The 18,555-nt window shown below is 43.0% G+C and overlaps 1 protein-coding gene across 3 annotated transcripts in view; it reads left to right on the top strand.

Annotated features, from left to right (window-relative positions):
- BDH1 (3-hydroxybutyrate dehydrogenase 1) overlaps positions 1-18,555 on the top strand; it is a 36,029-nt gene that overhangs the window by 5,833 nt on the left and 11,641 nt on the right. For all 3 annotated transcript variants that reach the window (XM_086399679.1, XM_086399685.1, XM_086399696.1), the window contains exons 2-4: positions 1,164-1,290; positions 6,954-7,026; positions 7,705-7,815. In XM_086399679.1, the coding sequence (XP_086255805.1) occupies positions 1,164-1,290; positions 6,954-7,026; positions 7,705-7,815 (311 nt within the window). The remainder of the gene's footprint in view (positions 1-1,163; positions 1,291-6,953; positions 7,027-7,704; positions 7,816-18,555) is intronic.

Below are 18,555 nucleotides of genomic sequence, written 5' to 3' on the forward strand. Positions count from 1 at the left end.
CTTTCTGGCTGCTGTGTGGCAAATAAGGGCAGGAGTGGAAGCAAGAGCCTACTGCACAGTCTGGAAGGATCACACAAGACAAAAAGCCCTATATATTGCTCTCCCAAGGATTAAACAGATGGAACACCTCCACCTGCCTCCTACGGTGAACACTGTGGGGGTTGGCCAGTCAATGAACTTATTTCAGACCTAGAACCAGGTGGCTGGTTATCAGATTAGGGTGGCAGCAAGATGGCAGGGGAGGAGCTGCATCTCAGGCAGAGCCTTGTTACTGATAAGGGCAGTCTAACCCAACACAGGCAGGTGTGCCAAGAGACTAGGACAGTTCACCAGGAAAAGGGCAACAGCTCCCCTGAATGTGACTGCCTGGCCTCAACTCCCTCCCCACCTCCCTTTCCTTCCCTTAGGCCAGGAGGGGTCACTAGAGGGGAATTAACCAGAACAGGAGGGCACCTAGTGCACACGCTGATCAACAACCCATAATGCACAACTAGTCAGTGTGCTGAGTAGACTAGAGGTGACACTAGTGATACATGGTCTTGTTGCAACAAGGCTGACTTAACCTGAAAAGGGAGTGGTCGGGTGGTGGGAGAGACTGTGCGTGTGTGTGTTAATTTAGATTAACTAGAGCATGTCTCATTTTGTAGCTCTAGTCTCCATGCTGTGATGAGTTTTGGGGAGAGAGGTGGAGAGCTAAATCAAATGATATGTGGCCCTGGGCTGGAGAAACTGCCTGTAGGGTCACGTGGACAAATTTAGGTGGCTGTTTTGCTGGATATGGGGAACACAGACTAGAGAATGGGACTCATGGAGTTGGGCTCACTGAGAGCTCAGGTCCCCAAGTGCCCCACTGGTTGCTGCACAGTCTGTTTTGAGGATCGCTGATCTGGCCCAAATGGGTGATGATTCATCCAGGGTTGCCCCATGAGTTTGTACATAGCCAGAGCCAGAACCCAGGTTTTTAGGTGTTTCAGCTATCTGACTCTTTGTATCAGATGAGGCTGTAGCTTGCGAGGAGGGTGGCAGGCAGGGACTGTCTGGTGCCATAACTGGACCTGGGTAGAACAGAGCCCAATTTGACTTTTACAACCTGGAAGGAACATGGCCACTCCTGCCCAAAGCCCAGAAGGCAACAGGCAATGAGGGTGCTTTTTGTGTTTCAGAACCCACCAGGAGGAGCCTGACCATTCTGCCTTTTGTGGCCACAATGCTAACAGCCCGCCTCTCCAGACCCCTGTCACAGCTTCCAAGGAAAACCCTGAATTTCTCTGATAGAGAAAATGGGACAAGGTAAGACAGTGAAGGGTGGAGGTAGCCTTGACGGTTACACTTTCTGGGTAAAGCAGAGCTCTTCATGCATAATAAGGTCTGACTCTCAAAGGTGTCTGTCAGTACCCACCGTCTACCAGCAAAGGACACGCAATGGTGTCCTTGGAAGACGGAGACCTTCCCACAAGGTCTATGCCCACAAGGCATAGAAGAATATTTTTCATCAGATTTTTTTTTTTTAAATAACTCTACATTTGTAAAAAATTGCAAAAATAGTACAAAAATATTCCGTATCCCCTTTACCTAACTTTTACCTAACTTCCCCAAATGTTAATGTCTTACAAAACATAGTACATTCATAAAAAACCAGGAAATTACCACTGATATCATACTATTAACTACAGACTTGATTCAGATTTCATCAGATAGCTCACAAATACAGCTTTTCTTAGTCTAGGATACAAACCAGGGTCCCCATTCCATTTAGTTGTTATGTCCCCTTACTCTCCTCCTGTTGAAAGGTTGCTGCTGCAAGACGTGTGTTATGCCGGGATTCGTGACCTCCAGATGAGAAGATTTTGATCCAGAGTCAGAGATGAGGCTTGACTACTTGGAGCTTTTTGTGTAGCAAAGTTTTATTAAAGTATAACAGAGATAGGGAAAGCTTTTGACAGACATCAGAAGGGAACAAAAGGAGTGCCCCCTTGCTCGTTTTTACAAGGTGTTTTACGTCTGTTAGAAAGCTAGTATCAGGTAAGAGAGACTCTTCCACGCCGAGGGAGTTGCACCAGGCCCCTCCCACAACATGCAGTTGTGAGATAGGATCGAACAAGGTGTATCATCCCCCGGCCTTGAATCAATTGACATGAATATTGGTTTGTTGAGCCATTATCAGCCCAAGGCTTGAGAAAAGAAAAAAAAGGTTAGTCTTGGGCAGAACCGGTTTCGACAACAGAGAAGGGAAAAAAAAAGTCTGCCACTTGCTGTTCTGGCCTTCCTACCTGTTACCCACTCACTGTCGGGGTCAGTTCCTCAGTCTCTGTCGTGCATGACCTTGATACCCTGGAAGAAAATGTCTCTCAGTGTGGGTTGTGTGCTGTCCTTATGTTAGGATTCACCTAGAGACCAGTCCTTTTTAAAATCTCACTCATGAAACCAGTTAACTAAAATGTCGCAAAACTTCACTGAATTGTGTGATTTAGAGAAAGCATGGAGTTGGCCAGAAAAAAAATTATTGCAAACTGACTTGTTGCCAGATTTTCTCTAACCCACTTCCCCATATTCAAATCTATCCACTCCAAGTTGGGGGTTGTGTTACACCAGGTATCATGTATATATATTACACCTGGGTGCATTATACCAGGTGCTACTGCTTGTACCCAGCTGTCCGGGGCAAATTTGGGTTTTTCTGTAACAGCTTATGACAAACTCGAACAAACTTTTTTGCCAACTCAATACAAATTAAACAAGCAACTCTTCTTTGAGAGCTTCTGGAAATTTCCTTTTCCAAGAGTATTCCATGTGCTCTACTACCTCAGTTTCTTCTTTTGCAGCCAGAGCAAGGGAGAAATAATGCCTTTTTCTTTCTCTTATATTTGAGAGGAGTAAAATCAAGTGGCAAGTTAAATTCAGAGTCCCCGCAACTAGAAAATGGATGGTTATTTTCCATGCCAACGTGTGCTCTCTGGCGAAGTAGAAATTTGCCATCGACAGCTGGATGTGAGCAGTAGCACCTGCTGTAATACACCCATATATGTGATATATATGACACACCTGGTGTAATGCAACCCCCAGCTGTGAGTGGATAGATTTGAATATGGGGAAGTGGGTTAGAGAAAATCTGGGAACAAGTCAGTTTGAAATCATTTTTTTTCTTGCTGTGACTTTTTGTAACTTTCTAAAATATCAAATAGTGCAAAGGGATGGCAGGGGACAAGCACAGTTCTGCCAGGGACACTTTGTCCTTTTTGTACAGCAAATCCTGGGATTATGGAAATATAGTGATTATTTAGATAAGGTCATTTAATTAATTTTGGGTGTAGTGACCTTACCATTCTACTCACGTGTGACCAGTGTCCTCACCAGAGGCTGTGTCAGAGAAAGCCAAGTAGGGGCCTGGACTTACGTTCTACCCCGCTAACCCCCCCACCCCCCCACCCCAGTAATAAGGCGCCCTCCCTGCTTGAGGTGGAGGTGGGGGAGTGTCAGAGGACATCTAGAGGAGAAAGAGAATCAGGACTTCCTCCACCTCTCAGCAGTAACCTGTACACCCCCACATACAATGGGGAGCAGCAATGAGACACTGTATCTCCTCACAGTCAGGAAGGGTTGGTGGAGACCCAGTGGGGAGCCAGAACTCCCATCCATATCCAGTGGTAACTCTTTCCAATTTATTTTATGAAGCTAGTATTACCTTGATTCCAAAACCAGACAAAGACCATAAAAAACAGAGAACTACAGACCAATACCCCTCATGAATATAGACGCAAAATTCTTAAAATATTAGCCAATATAATTAAGCAGTATATTAGACAGAGAAGGCAATGGCACCCCACTCCAGTACTCCTGCCTGGTAAATCCCATGGATGGAGGAGCCTGGTAGGCTGCATTCCATGGGGTCGCTACGAGTCAGACATGACTGAGCGACTTCCCTTTCACTTTTCACTTTCATGCATTGGAGAAGGAAATGGCAACCCACTCCAGTGTTCTTGCCTGGAGAATCCCAGGGACGGGGGAGCCTGGTGGGCTGCCATCTCTGGGGTCGCACAGAGTCGGACATGGCTGAAGTGACTTAACAGCAGTGGCAGCAGCAGCAGTATATTAGAAGAATTATAAACCATGAAAAAGTGGATTTGTTTCAGGGATGCAAAGAATGGTTCACACTGAAAAATCAATTAATGTAACCCACCAAATTGAAAGTCAAAGAACAATCATATGAATCTATCAATGCAGAAAAAACAAAATTTAATACTCATTTGTGATTAAGAACTCTAAGAAAAATTGGCATAGAAGGAAACTTCCTGAACTTGATAAAGAGCATCTATAAAAACCCTTGCAGCTAGCATTGTATTAATATTTTCTGGTGAAAGATTGAATACTTTCCCCCTAAGATGGGCAGCAAGGTAACCAATTCACCATAGTGCAGTAAGGAAGTACAGTGAAGCAAGAAAAGTAAATAAAATCATACAGATTGTAAAAGAAGAAATAAAACTGTCCCTAATTTGCAGATTATATGATTGACTACATAGAAAATCCCGAGGAATCCACAAAGCACTCCCAGAACTAATAAGTGAGCTCAGCAGGACACAGAATATGTGATAACACACACACATCAGTCTTTTTCTATATCCTAGCAATGAGCTTGTGGATATAGGAATCTAAAACAATTTGCTCAAAAGAATGAGTTACTTAGATATAAATATAACAAATTATACACAATTTGTACATTGAAAACTACATAATGCTGATGAAAGAAATCAAATATCTAAATAAATGGAGACCCACACTATGTTTAGAAATTGAAAGGCTCAAAAGAGTAAAGACATTGATTTCCCCCAAACTGATACACAAGTTTGGCATAATTTCTATAAAAATTTCAGTCAGATTTTTATAGATAAAGACAAGATTATTCTAAAACTTATATGAAAAGGCAAAGGAAATAGAATAGTAAAAACCATTTTGAAAAAGAAAAATAAGGTGGGAATGCATGGTTCAGTGAAACAGAGAATCCAGAAATAGAGCCACACGGGTTTGCTCAACTAGAATTTGACAAAGATCAGTTCAAAGAAGTTGCACAATCAGTTCAATGGAGGAAGGTTAACATTTTCAAAAAATGAGACTGGAGCATGGATATTCGCAGGCAGAGGCTTACCAACTTTGACTTAAGTTTCACATTTTATACAAAAGTTAACTCACAGTGGATCATGGGTTTAAATTATAAAACAAAACTGTAAAATTTTTAGAAAAAAAATAGGAGAAAATCTTTAGTTTGGGGCATAGGCACAGAGTTCTGAAACTTGACACCAACCGTTTGGCCTTAAAAGGAAAAATTAAATAATCAGAGTCATCACAATGAAACACCATTTCTCTACATAAGATCCTGTTAAGAGGATGAAAAGACAAGTTATGAGCTAGGAGAAAATATTTGCATATTACACATGCAACAAAGGACTAGCATCTGGAACATATAATGAACTCTCAAAACTCAACAGTAAGAGAACGATCCAGTAAGAATATGCACAAAAGACATAGACATTTTATCGAAAGGGATATACTGATGCAGATAAGCACATGAAGAGATGTTCAACATCATTAGCCCTTAGAGAAATACAAATTAAGACCACAGTGGATATCTTTACACAGTTACCAGCATGGTTAAAATGAAAAATAGTGATACTGCGAAATGCTGGTGAGGATATAGAGAAACTGGATCACTCATACATTACTGCTGGGAATGTGGAATGCTATAGCCATTCTGGAAAACAGTTTGAAGTCTGTTAAAAAACTAAACATGCAACTACTGTATGACCCAGCAATTGCTCTCCTTGGCATTTACCCAAGAGAAAAACAAATTCACACAAAAGCCTATACAGGAATGTTCCTAGAAGCTTTATTTGTAATAGTCCTAAAAACTGGAAGCAACCCGGATGACCTTGGTCCATGGAATACAATTTAGCAATAAAAAGGAACAAATTATTGAAACGTGACAATCCGATGAATCTCTAGAGAATTATATTGGGTGAAAATAACCAACCCCAGGAATGTTAATGCTGCGTGATTCCATTCTTGAAATGACAGAATTATAGAGGTGGAGAACAGATGAACAGATTAGTAGTTAGAGGATGTTGGAATGTGTGGCTATAAAAGAATAATGCAAGGGATCCTTGTGATGGAACTGTTCTGTATTTTCACTGCATATGTCAATGTCCTGGCTATGATACCGTACTAGAGTTGTGCAAAATGCTACCAGGAGGGGTAATTGGGTAAAGGGTACAGGACATCTCTCTGTATTATTTCTTAACTTTATGTGAATCTAAAATTATTTCAAAATAAAAAACTATCAGGAAGCCACATAAAATCTAAGGATTAAGACACTGAATTTGTACAAGGCTTTATTAACAAAGGTCTGTTGCTGGAAGGCTCTCCCTACACAGTGGCAAAAATGGCCACTATGACTGCTAGCCCACTTTCTCCCAGACTAATAACCCTGGAGGAAACAGGCCCTCCTCAGTGGTATCAGCAGGTAGTCCTCAGGGGTTTGGGGTGGGAATAGTGGAGTGCTCACTGATGCCTGAGGGTCTGCTGAGTTGCTTCTGCTCTAGAACAAGGGCTTCCCTCATAGCTCAGTTGGTAAAGAATCCGCCTGTGCAGGAGACCCCAGTTCGATTCCTGGGTCAGGAAGATGCCCTGGAGAAGACCCACTCCAGTGTTCTTCAGCTTCCCTGGTGGCTCAGTTGGTAAAGAATCCACCTGCAATGTGGGAGACCTGGGTTTGATCCCTCAGTTGGGAAGATTCCCCTGGAGAAGGGAAAGGCTACCCATTCCAGTATTCTGGCCCAGAGAATTCCAAGGACTATACAGTCCATGGGGTTGCAAAAAGTCGGACACAACTGAGTGACTTTCACTTTCAGAACAAGGTCTGGTGTGACCGCAGCCCCTGGTCATGGCTTGCTTTCCTCTTTCAGAGGCTCGCTGCTGCTTTACTCTGCGCCCTTTGTTCCTGTTGGCCGTCGGACTTACGCTGCTTCAGTGGACCCGGTAAGTGGCAACCTGGCTACCTGGGAACCAGCCAGGTGGTCAGAGGCCTCCTTCTGGGCTCCCAGGCTCTAAGCCACCCTCAGAGCAAGGGCTTCCCTGCTTCCAGGGCACTCAGAGCCATCTGTCACTTGCTGAACAACCCCCAACCCCATCAAATGAAGTTAGGGGTTAAGACTTTAGATTCTAAAATCTCTCAGGCCCAGTTTCAGTTCTGGCTTTATCACTAATGATGTTGGGTATTTTAAAATGTCTGTGTCCTCACTTGAAACACGATGTAATAATCACATTTAGGGTATGGAGATATTGTGAGATTTAAAGTAATGCATGCACAGTGCCTTGCATGATAAGTACTCAATACTTGATGAGGAAGATGTCAGTAATGCTGGTGATGCTGATGATAGTGAATGCAGATGAGGAAACTGAGGTCCAGAAGGGAGGTGACTTTCTCAAGCAATGACACTAGTTGGTAGCAGGTCTGGGTTAGAACCTGTCTCTTGATTCTGAGTCCAAGCATTTCTACTACACCATGGTGCTTCTCCAAACAGAAAAAACAGGTGGGGAGGACCAGGCCTGGCCCACTCAAGAAGCCCTAATTAATTGTTGCTGCCCAGAGGAGGCCTGGTCATTCAACCCCCACGATCCTGGATTCCTAACGTGGAGTCTGACCTTTTGAAACAGGTTGGCAGCAAAGCTGTCCTGATCACGGGCTGTGACTCGGGATTTGGGTTCTCCTTGGCCAAGCATCTGCATTCAGAAGGCTTCCTTGTGTTTGCTGGCTGTTTGATGAAGGTAAGAGTTGAGTCATTTTCATCATCATTGTTATTTTTTGTAGGGTTTTAAAATTGTAGTCAAATACACATAGCATAAAATTTACCATCTTAACCATTTTTAAATGTATAGTTCAGTGGTAATAAATATATTCACATTATCGTGCAATCATCACCTCCATCATCCTCATAACACTTTTCATCTTGTGAAACTGAAAGTCTATACCTAATATAAACATTAACTGTCATTTTTCCCTCCCCTCCAGGCCCTGGTAATCACTATTACGGTTTCAGTCTTTATGAATTTGACTACTCTAAGTACCTCATATAAGTGGACTCGTGCAATATTTGCCTTTTTGTGACTGGCTTATGTCACTTGGCATAATGTCCGCAAAGTTCATCCATACTGTAGCATATTACAGAATTTCCTTTTTAAGGCTGGGTAATATTCCATTGTATGTATATATATTTTGCTTATCTGTCCATCTGTTGATGGACACTTGGGTTTCTTCCAACATTTTGGCTATTGTAAATAATGCTGCTATGAACATGGGGGTACAGATATCTCAAGATCCTGCTTTCAATTCTTTGGGGGTATATACCCACAAGTAGAATTACTAGATCATATGAAAAGCAAAATGGCTGTCTGAGGAGGCCTTACAAATAGCTGTGAAAAGAAGAGAAGTGAAAAGCAAAGGAGAAAAGGAAAGATATAAACATCTAAATTCAGAGTTCCAAAGAATAGCAAGGAGAGATAAGAAAGCCTTCCTCAGCGATCAATGCAAAGAAATAGAGGAAAACAACAGAATGGGAAATGACTAGAGATCTCTTCAAGAAAATTAGAGATACCAAGGGAACATTTCAGGCAAACATGGTCACAATAAAGGACAGAAATGGTATGGACCTAACAGAAGCAGAAGATATTAAGAAGAGGTGGCAAGAATACACAGAAGAACTGTACAAAAAAGATCTTCACGACCCAGATAATCACGATGGTGTGATCACTGACCTCGAGCCAGACATCCTGGAATGTGAAGTCAAGTGGGCCTTGGAAAGCATCACTACGAACAAAGCTAGTGGAGGTGATGGAATTCCAGTTGAGCTGTTTCAAATCCTGAAAGATGAAGCTGTGAAAGTGCTGCACTCAATATGCCAGCAAATTTGGAAAACTCAGCAGTGGCCACAGGACTGGAAAAGGTCAGTTTTCATTCCAATCCCAAAGAAAGGCAATGCCAAAGAATGCTCAAACTACCACACAATTGCACTCATCTCACACGCTAGTAAAGTAATGCTCAAAATTCTCCAAGCCAGGCTTCAGCAATACGTGAACCGTGAAATTCCAGATGTTCAAGCTGGTTTTAGACAAGGCAGAGGAACCAGAGATCAAATTGCCAACATCTGCTGCATCATGGAAAAAGCAAGAGAATTCTAGAAAAACATCTATTTCTGCTTTATTGACTATGCCAAAGCCTTTGACTGTGTGGATCACAGTAAACTGTGGAAAATTCTTCAAGAGATGGGTATACCAGACCATCTGACCTGCCTCGTGAGAAACCTATATGCAGATCAGGAAGCAAGAGTTACAACTGAACATGGAACAACAGACTGGTTCCAAATAGGAAAAGGAGTACGTCAAGACTGTATATTGTCACCCTGCTTATTTAACTTCTATGCAGAGTACAGCATGAGAAACGCTGGGCTGGAAGAAGTATAAGCTGGAATCATGATTGCCGGGAGAAATATCAGTAATCTAAGATACACAGATGACACCACCCTTATGGCAGAAAGTGAAGAGGAACTAAAAAGCCTCTTGATGAAAGTGAAAGTGGAGAGTGAAAAAGTTGGCTTAAAGCTCAACATTCAGAAAACAAAGATCATGGCATCTGGTCCCATCACTTCATGGGAAATAGATGGGGAAACAGTGGAAACAGTGGCTGACTTTATTTTGGGGGTCTCCAAAATCACTGAAGATGGTGATTGCAGCCATGATATTAAAAGACTCTTGCTCCTTGGAAGGAAAGTTATGACCAACCTAGATAGCATATTAAAAAGCCAGAGACATTACTTTGCCAGCAAAGGTCCGTCTAGTCACGGCTATGGTTTTTCCAGTGGTCATGTATGGATGTGAGAGTTGGACTGTGAAGAAAGCTGAGCGCCGAAGAATTGATGCTTTTGAACTGTGGTGTTGGAGGAGACTCTTGAGAGTCCCTTGGACTGCAAGGAGATCCAACCAGTCCATCCTAAAGGAGATCAGTCCTGGGTGTTCACTGGAAGGACTGATGCTGAAGCTGAAACTCCAATACTCTGGCCACCTCATGCGAAGAGTTGACTCATTGGAAAAGACCCTGATGCTGGGAGGGATTGAGGGCAGGAGGAAGGGGACGACAGAGGATGAGATGGCTGGATGGCATCACCAACTCAATGGACATGAGTTTGGGTGAACTCTGGGAGTTGGTGATGGACAGAGAGGCCTGGCGTGCTGCTATTCATGGGGTCACAAAGAGTCGGACACAACTGAGCGACTGAACTGAACTGAAAGGGTGTGAGGTGATACCTCGTCATAGTTTTGGTTTGCGTTTCCCTCACAAATTTTGATGTTGAGCATCTTTTGATGTGCTTATTGGCCATTCATATATCTTCCTTGGAGAAATGTCTATTGAAGTCCTTTTTTAATGGAATATTTTTGTTGTTGTTGTCTTAGGAGTTCTCTATATATTCTGGATATTAAGTCCTTACCAGATATGTGACTTGTAAATATTTTCTCCCACTCTATGGGTTGCCTTTTTATTCTGTGGATACTGTCTTTTGATATACAAAATTTAAAAATCTTTATGAAGTCCAATTTACCTATTTTAAATTTTGTTACCTGCACATTTGGTGTCATATCCAAGAAATCATTGCCAGATTCAGTGTCATAAAGTTTTGCCCTATGTTTTCTTCTAAGAGTTTTATTGTTTTGGGTCTTACATACGTGCAGGTTTTTGGTCCATTTTGAATTAATTTTTGTGTATGGTATTAGGTAAGGGTCCAATTTCATTCTTTTACATGTGGATATCTGGTTTTCCCAGCACCATTTGTTGAAAAGACTGTCCTTTCCCCTTCGAGTGGTCAAGGCACCCTTGTCAAAAATCATTTGACCATAGGGTTTATTTATGGGCTGTCTATTTTATTCCATTGATCCATATGTCTGTCTTTATGCCAATACTAGGCTATTTTGTAGCTTTGTAGTAAGTTTCAAAATCAGTGAGTCTGAGTCCTCCAGTTTTGTTCACTTTTTTTGAGATTGTTTTGGCTATTTGGAATCCCTTGGGATTGCCTATGAATTTTAGGATGGGTTTTTCTATTTCTGTAAAAAACAAAATCACTAAGATTTTGACAGGTATTCGATTAGATCTTAAATTGCTTTGAGTAGTAGACGTTTTAACAATATTAAGTCATCTGATTCATGAACCCAGGATGTGTTTCCATTTATTTCTATTATCTTTCATTTCATTCATAAATGTTTTGTAGTTTTCATAGTGCAAGTCTTTCACCTTCTTGGTTAATTTAATTCCTAAGTATTTTATTCTTTTTTGATGCTATTGTCAATGGAGTTGTTTTTGTAATTTCCTTTTTAGGTTGTCATTGTTTATGTATAGAAATGCACCTGATTTTTGTGTGTTGACTTTTGTCCTGCTACTTTGTTGAATTCATTTTCAAGTTCCAACAGGCTTATATTTTTGTGGCATCTTTAGGGTTTTCTACATGTAAGATCATATCCTCTGCAAGCAAATAGTTTTATTTTTTCTTTTCCAGTTTGGATATCTTTATTTTTCTTGCCTAATTGCTACAACTTCCAGTAATGTAGAATAATATTCAGTAATATTGAATAGAAGTGGTTAGATTGCCCAAAATCAACTGCAGTTTACCATCCACTCATTCTCCTGGAAGTTGCAAGCCTTAACAGATTCTAGATTCTAACAGACAAGTTACATCAGACAGAGTCTGCAAGTGCACTGTCTGGGTGAGGAGACAGATTCCTGGTGCTTCCTACTCTGCCAGAATCTTACATCAAGCTGTGTATTTAATATCAGTACTGCCCAGAATCTGGGCCAGTGTTTGTGGTTGGTTTCAATTGCTTTGCCAACAACTGACTCATCTATTGCTTAAAACAGCTGATATCTTTTCCATTCTCTTCAGTGTCCCTTATTCTTCATAGCTTCATTCATTCATTCATTTGTCAAATGCTAATGATGTGCCTGACACTTTGTTAGATGCTGAAGAAGAGTGGGACCTGATCCCTGTCCCCAAGGAGCATTGTCCAGTGATGGGACCGTCATGCACAGACACAGCTGGAAGAATTAGAGTGGAGAGTGTTCTCAGTGTCGTGCAAAGAATGCTTAATGAGAACACATAGAAGGAAGGGGGGCTTCCCACGTGGCACTAGTGGTTAAGAACCTGCCTGCCCATGTAGGAGACGGAGGAGACGCAAGGCAAGGGTTAAATCTGGCATGACAGAAGGGGTGACATTTGTTCTGGGCCATGGAGAATGAATAATTCTGTCATAAATGGAGACTTGAGAGGAATAACCAGTCAGACAGAAGGAATAACCTAACCATATGCTTGGAAGCATGAGGCTCCACTGGGACTCATAAAGTAGAATTTAGGGGGCGTGAAAGGAAGCACTGGGACATGAAGTTGCAAAAGTAATTAGGAGACAGTCATTCAACCATTACCACCATCCATTTTTAGAACATTTCCAGCTTTCAAAAATTTCCCTCTTTGATTATTTACACACCTATCCACTTCTCCCTCTAGTCTTAGGTAGCCACTGATTTCTGTCTCTTTAAATTTGCCCTTTTGGACTATTCAAATAAATAGAATCATACAATAAATAGTCTTTTGTGCCAAGTTTATTTTACTTAGCATACTGTGTTTGAGATTCATCCAATTGTAGACTGTATCAGTAGTTCATCCCTTTTTACTACTGATGGCTCAGCGGGTAAAGAATCTGCCTGCAATGCAGGAGACACAGGAGAAGCAGGTTCAGTCCCTGGGTTGGGAAGATCCTCTAGAGAATGAAATGGCAACTCACTCTGGTATTCTTGCCTGGAAAACCCAATGGACAGAGAAGCCTGGCGGGCTACAGTCCAAAGGGTCACAAAGAGTCAGACACAATTAAACGTGCAGGCACGGCATATGCTAAATTTAAAATTTTACTAATTGATAAATATTTGGATAAAAGTGTTTGGACTTTTGGCCTTTATGAATAATGTTGCTGTGAATATTCACATACATGTCTCCATGTAGATGTATTTTTACCTGGTTACTTTTAGTGGAATTTGGACACCAACATCTGGGTATTAGATGTGATCGTTGCTAATGGGGCATTGCTTCTCCTTGATCACCTCAGTGGCCAGAGCTGGAATGTGTATATAATCATATACACATTTATATGTTCATATACTGTATCTATCTCCTACATACATTTCCTATAAATATTACACACACACACACACACACAGAGTTCATAAGGTTGTCCTGACTTATTCCAATTCATCACAGTAGCATTCTTCCTGCTCCCCTCATTCCGTATTTCTTTCTTCTTTTCCTGTAGTTAGAATGCTGACTCCCAACTATGTGGATATATATTAATTAATTTAATTAACCCTACAATACATACACAAATGCTTCAGAATTGCTACATTCATACACTACAAACAGCAAAGCTACTAAGTTGTTGTGTCCGTTTGTATCCTGTGAGAAGCAGGTGCCAAAACAGGATTAGATGTATTAAGAAATTGATTTAGGAAATGCCTGTAATGGCTAAAGAGAATGGAGGAGGAAGAGTCAGGGAAGTCCTTTAGACTGCAATGCAGGTCTTTGAAAAGAAATTGGAAGAGGATTAGGTAGGCAGAGGTCAGACTGCAGAACAGTCTGAGAGTCTCAGCTGGGATGATGGAGAGTCCCAAGGCAAAGGTTATTTGTTAGAGGAGACCTGTCTCGGGCAGGAATGGCCCAGTAGCTTCCTGTCATGCTTGGTCATTGGCTGAGAGCAGCCTAGGCACACATGGCCATGGCCATGGCATTCCTGCCAAAGTAGATCTGAAGGTGCAGCTGTACAGGACCTTCTCTTAGCTGCTCCCACAGCAGGTTATCCTGAAGGGAAGCCTGCTCTGGTCCCCACAGTGTAGCCTAAGATTTCTTTAAGTGTTTTTTAATCTGTTGATCAAAGGTATACAAAGTACTGTGTTTAAAAGTTGCTTGGATTAATTAATATTATTATTAAATTGGAGTAGGAAATGGCAATCCACTCCAGTATTCTTGCCTGGAAAATCCCACAAAGGAGCCTGCCAGACTGCAGTTCATAGGGTCACAAAGAGTCAGACACGACTGAGAGACTGAGCATATATACATACATTATTATATTATTTATTTGAAAAAATAGTTTGATTCATTTATTTGTATTTTGTTCCTCCCTATTCTTCTTGATTTATTTAGTTTTAGAAGATGCAAACATTAACAAGGATCTAAAGCTAAAATTATTTAAAAAGGTAAACTCAAAGTAATGTTACTCCACCACCTCCTATTTTTTTCTACTCTATTCTTTCATTTCCACCTTCATAAACATTTGCATACTGTATGCACTCATTTTTACCTAAAAAACTTACTGATATATCTTGGAAACCACCCCCATGTGAGTTCACAGAGATCTTTTTCACTTTTTTTAAACAGCATCGCAGTGCTCCATGTGTGGGTGGACCACAGTGGACTCCAACAGGTTCCTATATATTTACTAACATATAGGTTTTTTCCAATATTTTGCAATTATCAATAATGCGATAATGAAGAACTTTGTGAATAGGTATTTTTTTCACATATTGTTGGAAGTTTATCTTTAGGGTAAATTCCTAGGAGTGAGGTGACTCTTCAGTCAAAGGGTTAATGAAATACGTCATCATTTTAAAAGATATCCCCCAATTTCCTATCATAGGGGTTGTGTAATTTTACATTCCCACCAGTAATGTATGAAAATACCTGTTTCTACATACTTTCACCGATAAGAGTATGCTTTAAACTTTTGATTTTTGCCAGTCTGATAAATGAGAACTGTATCTCAGTATAGTTGTAATTTGTATTTCTTTTACTGTGAGTCGGAGAAGGCAATGGCACCCCACTCCAGTACTCTTGCCTGGAAAATCCCATGGACAGAGGAGCCTGGTGGGCTGCAGTCCATGGGGTTGCTAACAGTCGGACACGACTGAGCGACTTCACTTTCACTTTTCACTTTCATGCATCGGAGAAGGAAATGGCAACCCACTCCAGTGTTCTTGCCTGGAGAATCCCAGGGCCGGGGGAGCCTGGTGGGCTGCCGTCTATGGGGTCGCACAGAGTCGGACACGACTGAAGCGACTTAGCAGCAGTAGCACCACTGTGAGTGCTTCTCTTGCTGGTCTTTGAAGTCATGACCCAGAAGCTGCGCCTATGGCACCTGTGCTCTCTCTCTATTGGCCAGAGCTTAGTCACATGGCCTGCCTGCCTGCTAGGGAGGCTGGTGAATGTAGTCGTTATTCCGAAACAATATGTACCCTGCTTGAAGTCAGGGGTTTTACTGCTAGAGAAGAAGGGAAGAATGGGTATTAAGAACAACTCACTGTCTCTGTTCAGTGGGTGAAACATTTTTCTTCATTTTGAAGGCAGTAGGAACCCTGGGAAGGAATTTTTTTCACTAGATTTAATATCTATAAAACAATATCCATGCAATGTAAAAAATTTCAATAACATAGCAAGCACAGGTAATAATTTGCATTGTCATGGTTTGAACATATTTCCAGATCAGAGAAGAGTTTGTCCTTTCAACGTTTATTTCTTTTGAATTTTGAAAGTAGTACAGATTCATAATAGACTCAAACAATATAGAAGTGTGTGATATGAAAAAGTAAAGCCTTTCCTTTCAGCTGTCTTGCCCCGCCCGTGTGCGCCTGGGCGTGCGAGCTCAGTCACGTCCGGCTCTGTGCAGCCCCATGGCAACTGCAGTTCATCTGTGCCCTTTATTTCTCGCTTTTGTCAGTGCAAACAAAGCCACAGTGAATAGTCTTGTACCTGGCTTTGCAGGCTTTCATTAGTGATTGTTAGAAAAAATTTCTAGATGTGAAAGTGCTAGGTGGAAAGATTTTAGAATTTATTCAAATCTACCAGATTGCTCCCCATAAAAGCTATACCAGGGCTACTCCCTCTAATGGTGAAGGCAGGGCTCAGAATGCCTCTGATCAGGCTTTTATCAGGGAATGCCAGCGTCCTCTCTCTTGGCACATCCATTGGTTACTTCTCAGGCCATTATCAGCAGCTTTGACTAAACAAACCACTCTTGCTTATAACGCTTTGTTTCTTGGTTTCATGGACACCCTGCTCTCTAGGTTTTTCTTCATCCCCTTTGCTGGCTTCTCCTTTGGCTCATTTTGTAATATTACAGTGCCCCAGTCTTGCTCCTCTTGTCTCCATGCTTCTAATATATGTGACAGATGCTCACAGATAACACGTGCCAAGTGTCCTCACCTTCTGCCTTGAGGTGTGCTAGGCTGCCTAACAGTAAAATGCTGAGAAACCATGAAACCTTTCTGCTGGGATTAGCCCCTGACCTGCCTCAGTGTTGTAATAAATTGATATAAAAGAGGTTGGAAGTTTAGAGACGGTAGTTAGAGTATATTTTCCCTCTAGTCTCAAGTAAAATGAGGTGGGCTTCAGGGAGCTTACTTGGAGAGCTTACCTTTTGTGCCTTGGTGATTAGAGGTCACAAAATGGTGTGTTAATGTTTACCAAAACAAGTCTAAAAGCCTCCAGATGAGGCCAGAGTGGCTCATCTGGAAGCAGAGCGAACATAGCCCCAATGAGAGAGGGTTGTCCTTCCACCCAACCAGGACACTGCTGCCTAGATGTGGACAGTGGGAGAGTTGCCTGGAGACACCTTAAGGGTATGAGATGCAGTGAGACTCCTGAGAGGCTGTGTGTGATCCCGGACAAAGCGGCGTCCCACTGAAGCCCGGGCTGAGGGAGGAGACACCTCTGTAGAGGAGGGAGTGGTCCCGTGGAGGGATCTGTGTGGAAGTCACAAAAGTGTCCCAAGAAGGGAGGGCCATCTCTGGTGCGTCTGCTGTCCCAGGGCACCAGGAGCAGACGACGATGGAACCCCAACCCCCCAGAAGACTATGGTCTCGCCCTTTCATTGGCCAGTCCCCACATCCAAGTCTGAAAGGGTCAGAGATTAAGGAACAGGAGACAAGGACGAGCTCGAAAATAGTGAGACGCACAGCTTCCAGCCCTGCTAGTTGGTACCCCACTCCCACACCCTACCCTGCCAGGCCCAGGTCAAGGCAGACTCTAAGCTGGATATAAGTTTGGGCATTCAAGCCAGGCTGTACTGGAGTTAGTGGATCAGTAGACTGAACCGGACTCTCTGCCAAAACAAAAAAGTTCTCTGTTAATCTGGGAATGAATGCAAAAGTTACCAGACAAGTCTGGTAAAAAGTTACAAGTCTGCCTGAATGTTCATCCAGGGGTGGAAAAATAGCTTACAGATGTAGTTTAAAGGGATTACATAAGAAATGGGTTTATCAAGAAACTGGTTACCCAGGCACCAACGCTGAAGGACCAAATGCTTGTCCCTAAGCAGCAAGACAGATGTGGACACACAGAAACCCTGGAGCGAGGAGGTGGAATGATCCGGACAGTGCAGCATGTGTCCTGGGACAGGAGGATCCAGAAGGGGACAGACTGCCAAGGGCTGCGGGCTGTGGGCTGAGGGGGTTGGGAAAAGGCTCCTTTGAACAGCTGAAGGCCAACCGACAGTCAGGGAAGCCAGACGTGGAGGCTGCTCAGAGGCTGATGAGGATGTGGGATGGCGTGGGATGGTGGGGCGGGGGGGCGGAGCAGGGGAGGCTTCTCTCCTGGGGGCCTGAATGCTGAGCTGGAAGCTGTGGTTTTCTCTGAGAAGGCTTTTAGCTGTCAAGCAGCCAAACTATGTTCCCGTGGGCACCCTAACCTGGATTGGGGGCCACCCTAACCCAGAGTGGGGTGGGGTTCTCCCCTGGGGGCTGCAGGGGCGTCGGCTTGATGCTAGCAAGAGGCACAGGAGAGGTCTGGAGTGGGGTTCTAGAGTTGTTTGTTGCATGATGGTGGCAGGGTTAACAGAGGTCAGAGGAGGAAGAGCACTCAGCGCCTGGTCATCTCAGCTGGAATCGTTCTATTGGAGCAGACATCAGCGGCCCTCGGAGACTTGGGCCATGCAGACTCTATCCTCAGGGGCTTTTGAGGAGCCCTGATACAAAGACTGAATTAAAACAAGATAGGTGTTTTCCTGATGCCCGTCTGCCGTCTGTGGGAAAGAGAGGTGTCTGTGGGCAGCCCCTCCAGCCTCTGGACTTGAAGACAGCGTCTGGGCAGTTCTTCTCTGGTGGACTCCGGGGGGACGGCAGTAGGCGCTCACCCCTGTCTGTTCCCCAGAGCTGGAGCACCATGCCGATTAGGAAGATCGGCACATCCAGGGGTTCGCAGGGCCAAGTCTTGGGCAAACCAGGCCTTACCCTTGCTGCTATGTGCAGTGGTGACTCTGATGTATCTGATGTTCCTGGTGCCAGGCAGGGCAGAGGCTCAGGGAGCCATGCCTCTGAGTCTTCCAGGGCCTCTGGGGAGGCTCCCTGGATAAGTTGACAGTTTAGGGGTGAAAGAGATATTAGAGGGGGGTCAGCCTGATGTCCTGCCTGATGCCTGAGTTTTCTCTGTACCG

Source organism: Bos grunniens, chromosome 1, assembly GCF_055505025.1.
Source record: "Bos grunniens cultivar Pamir isolate PY7600 chromosome 1, Bosgru_T2T1.0, whole genome shotgun sequence".
NCBI lineage: Eukaryota > Metazoa > Chordata > Mammalia > Artiodactyla > Bovidae > Bos > Bos grunniens.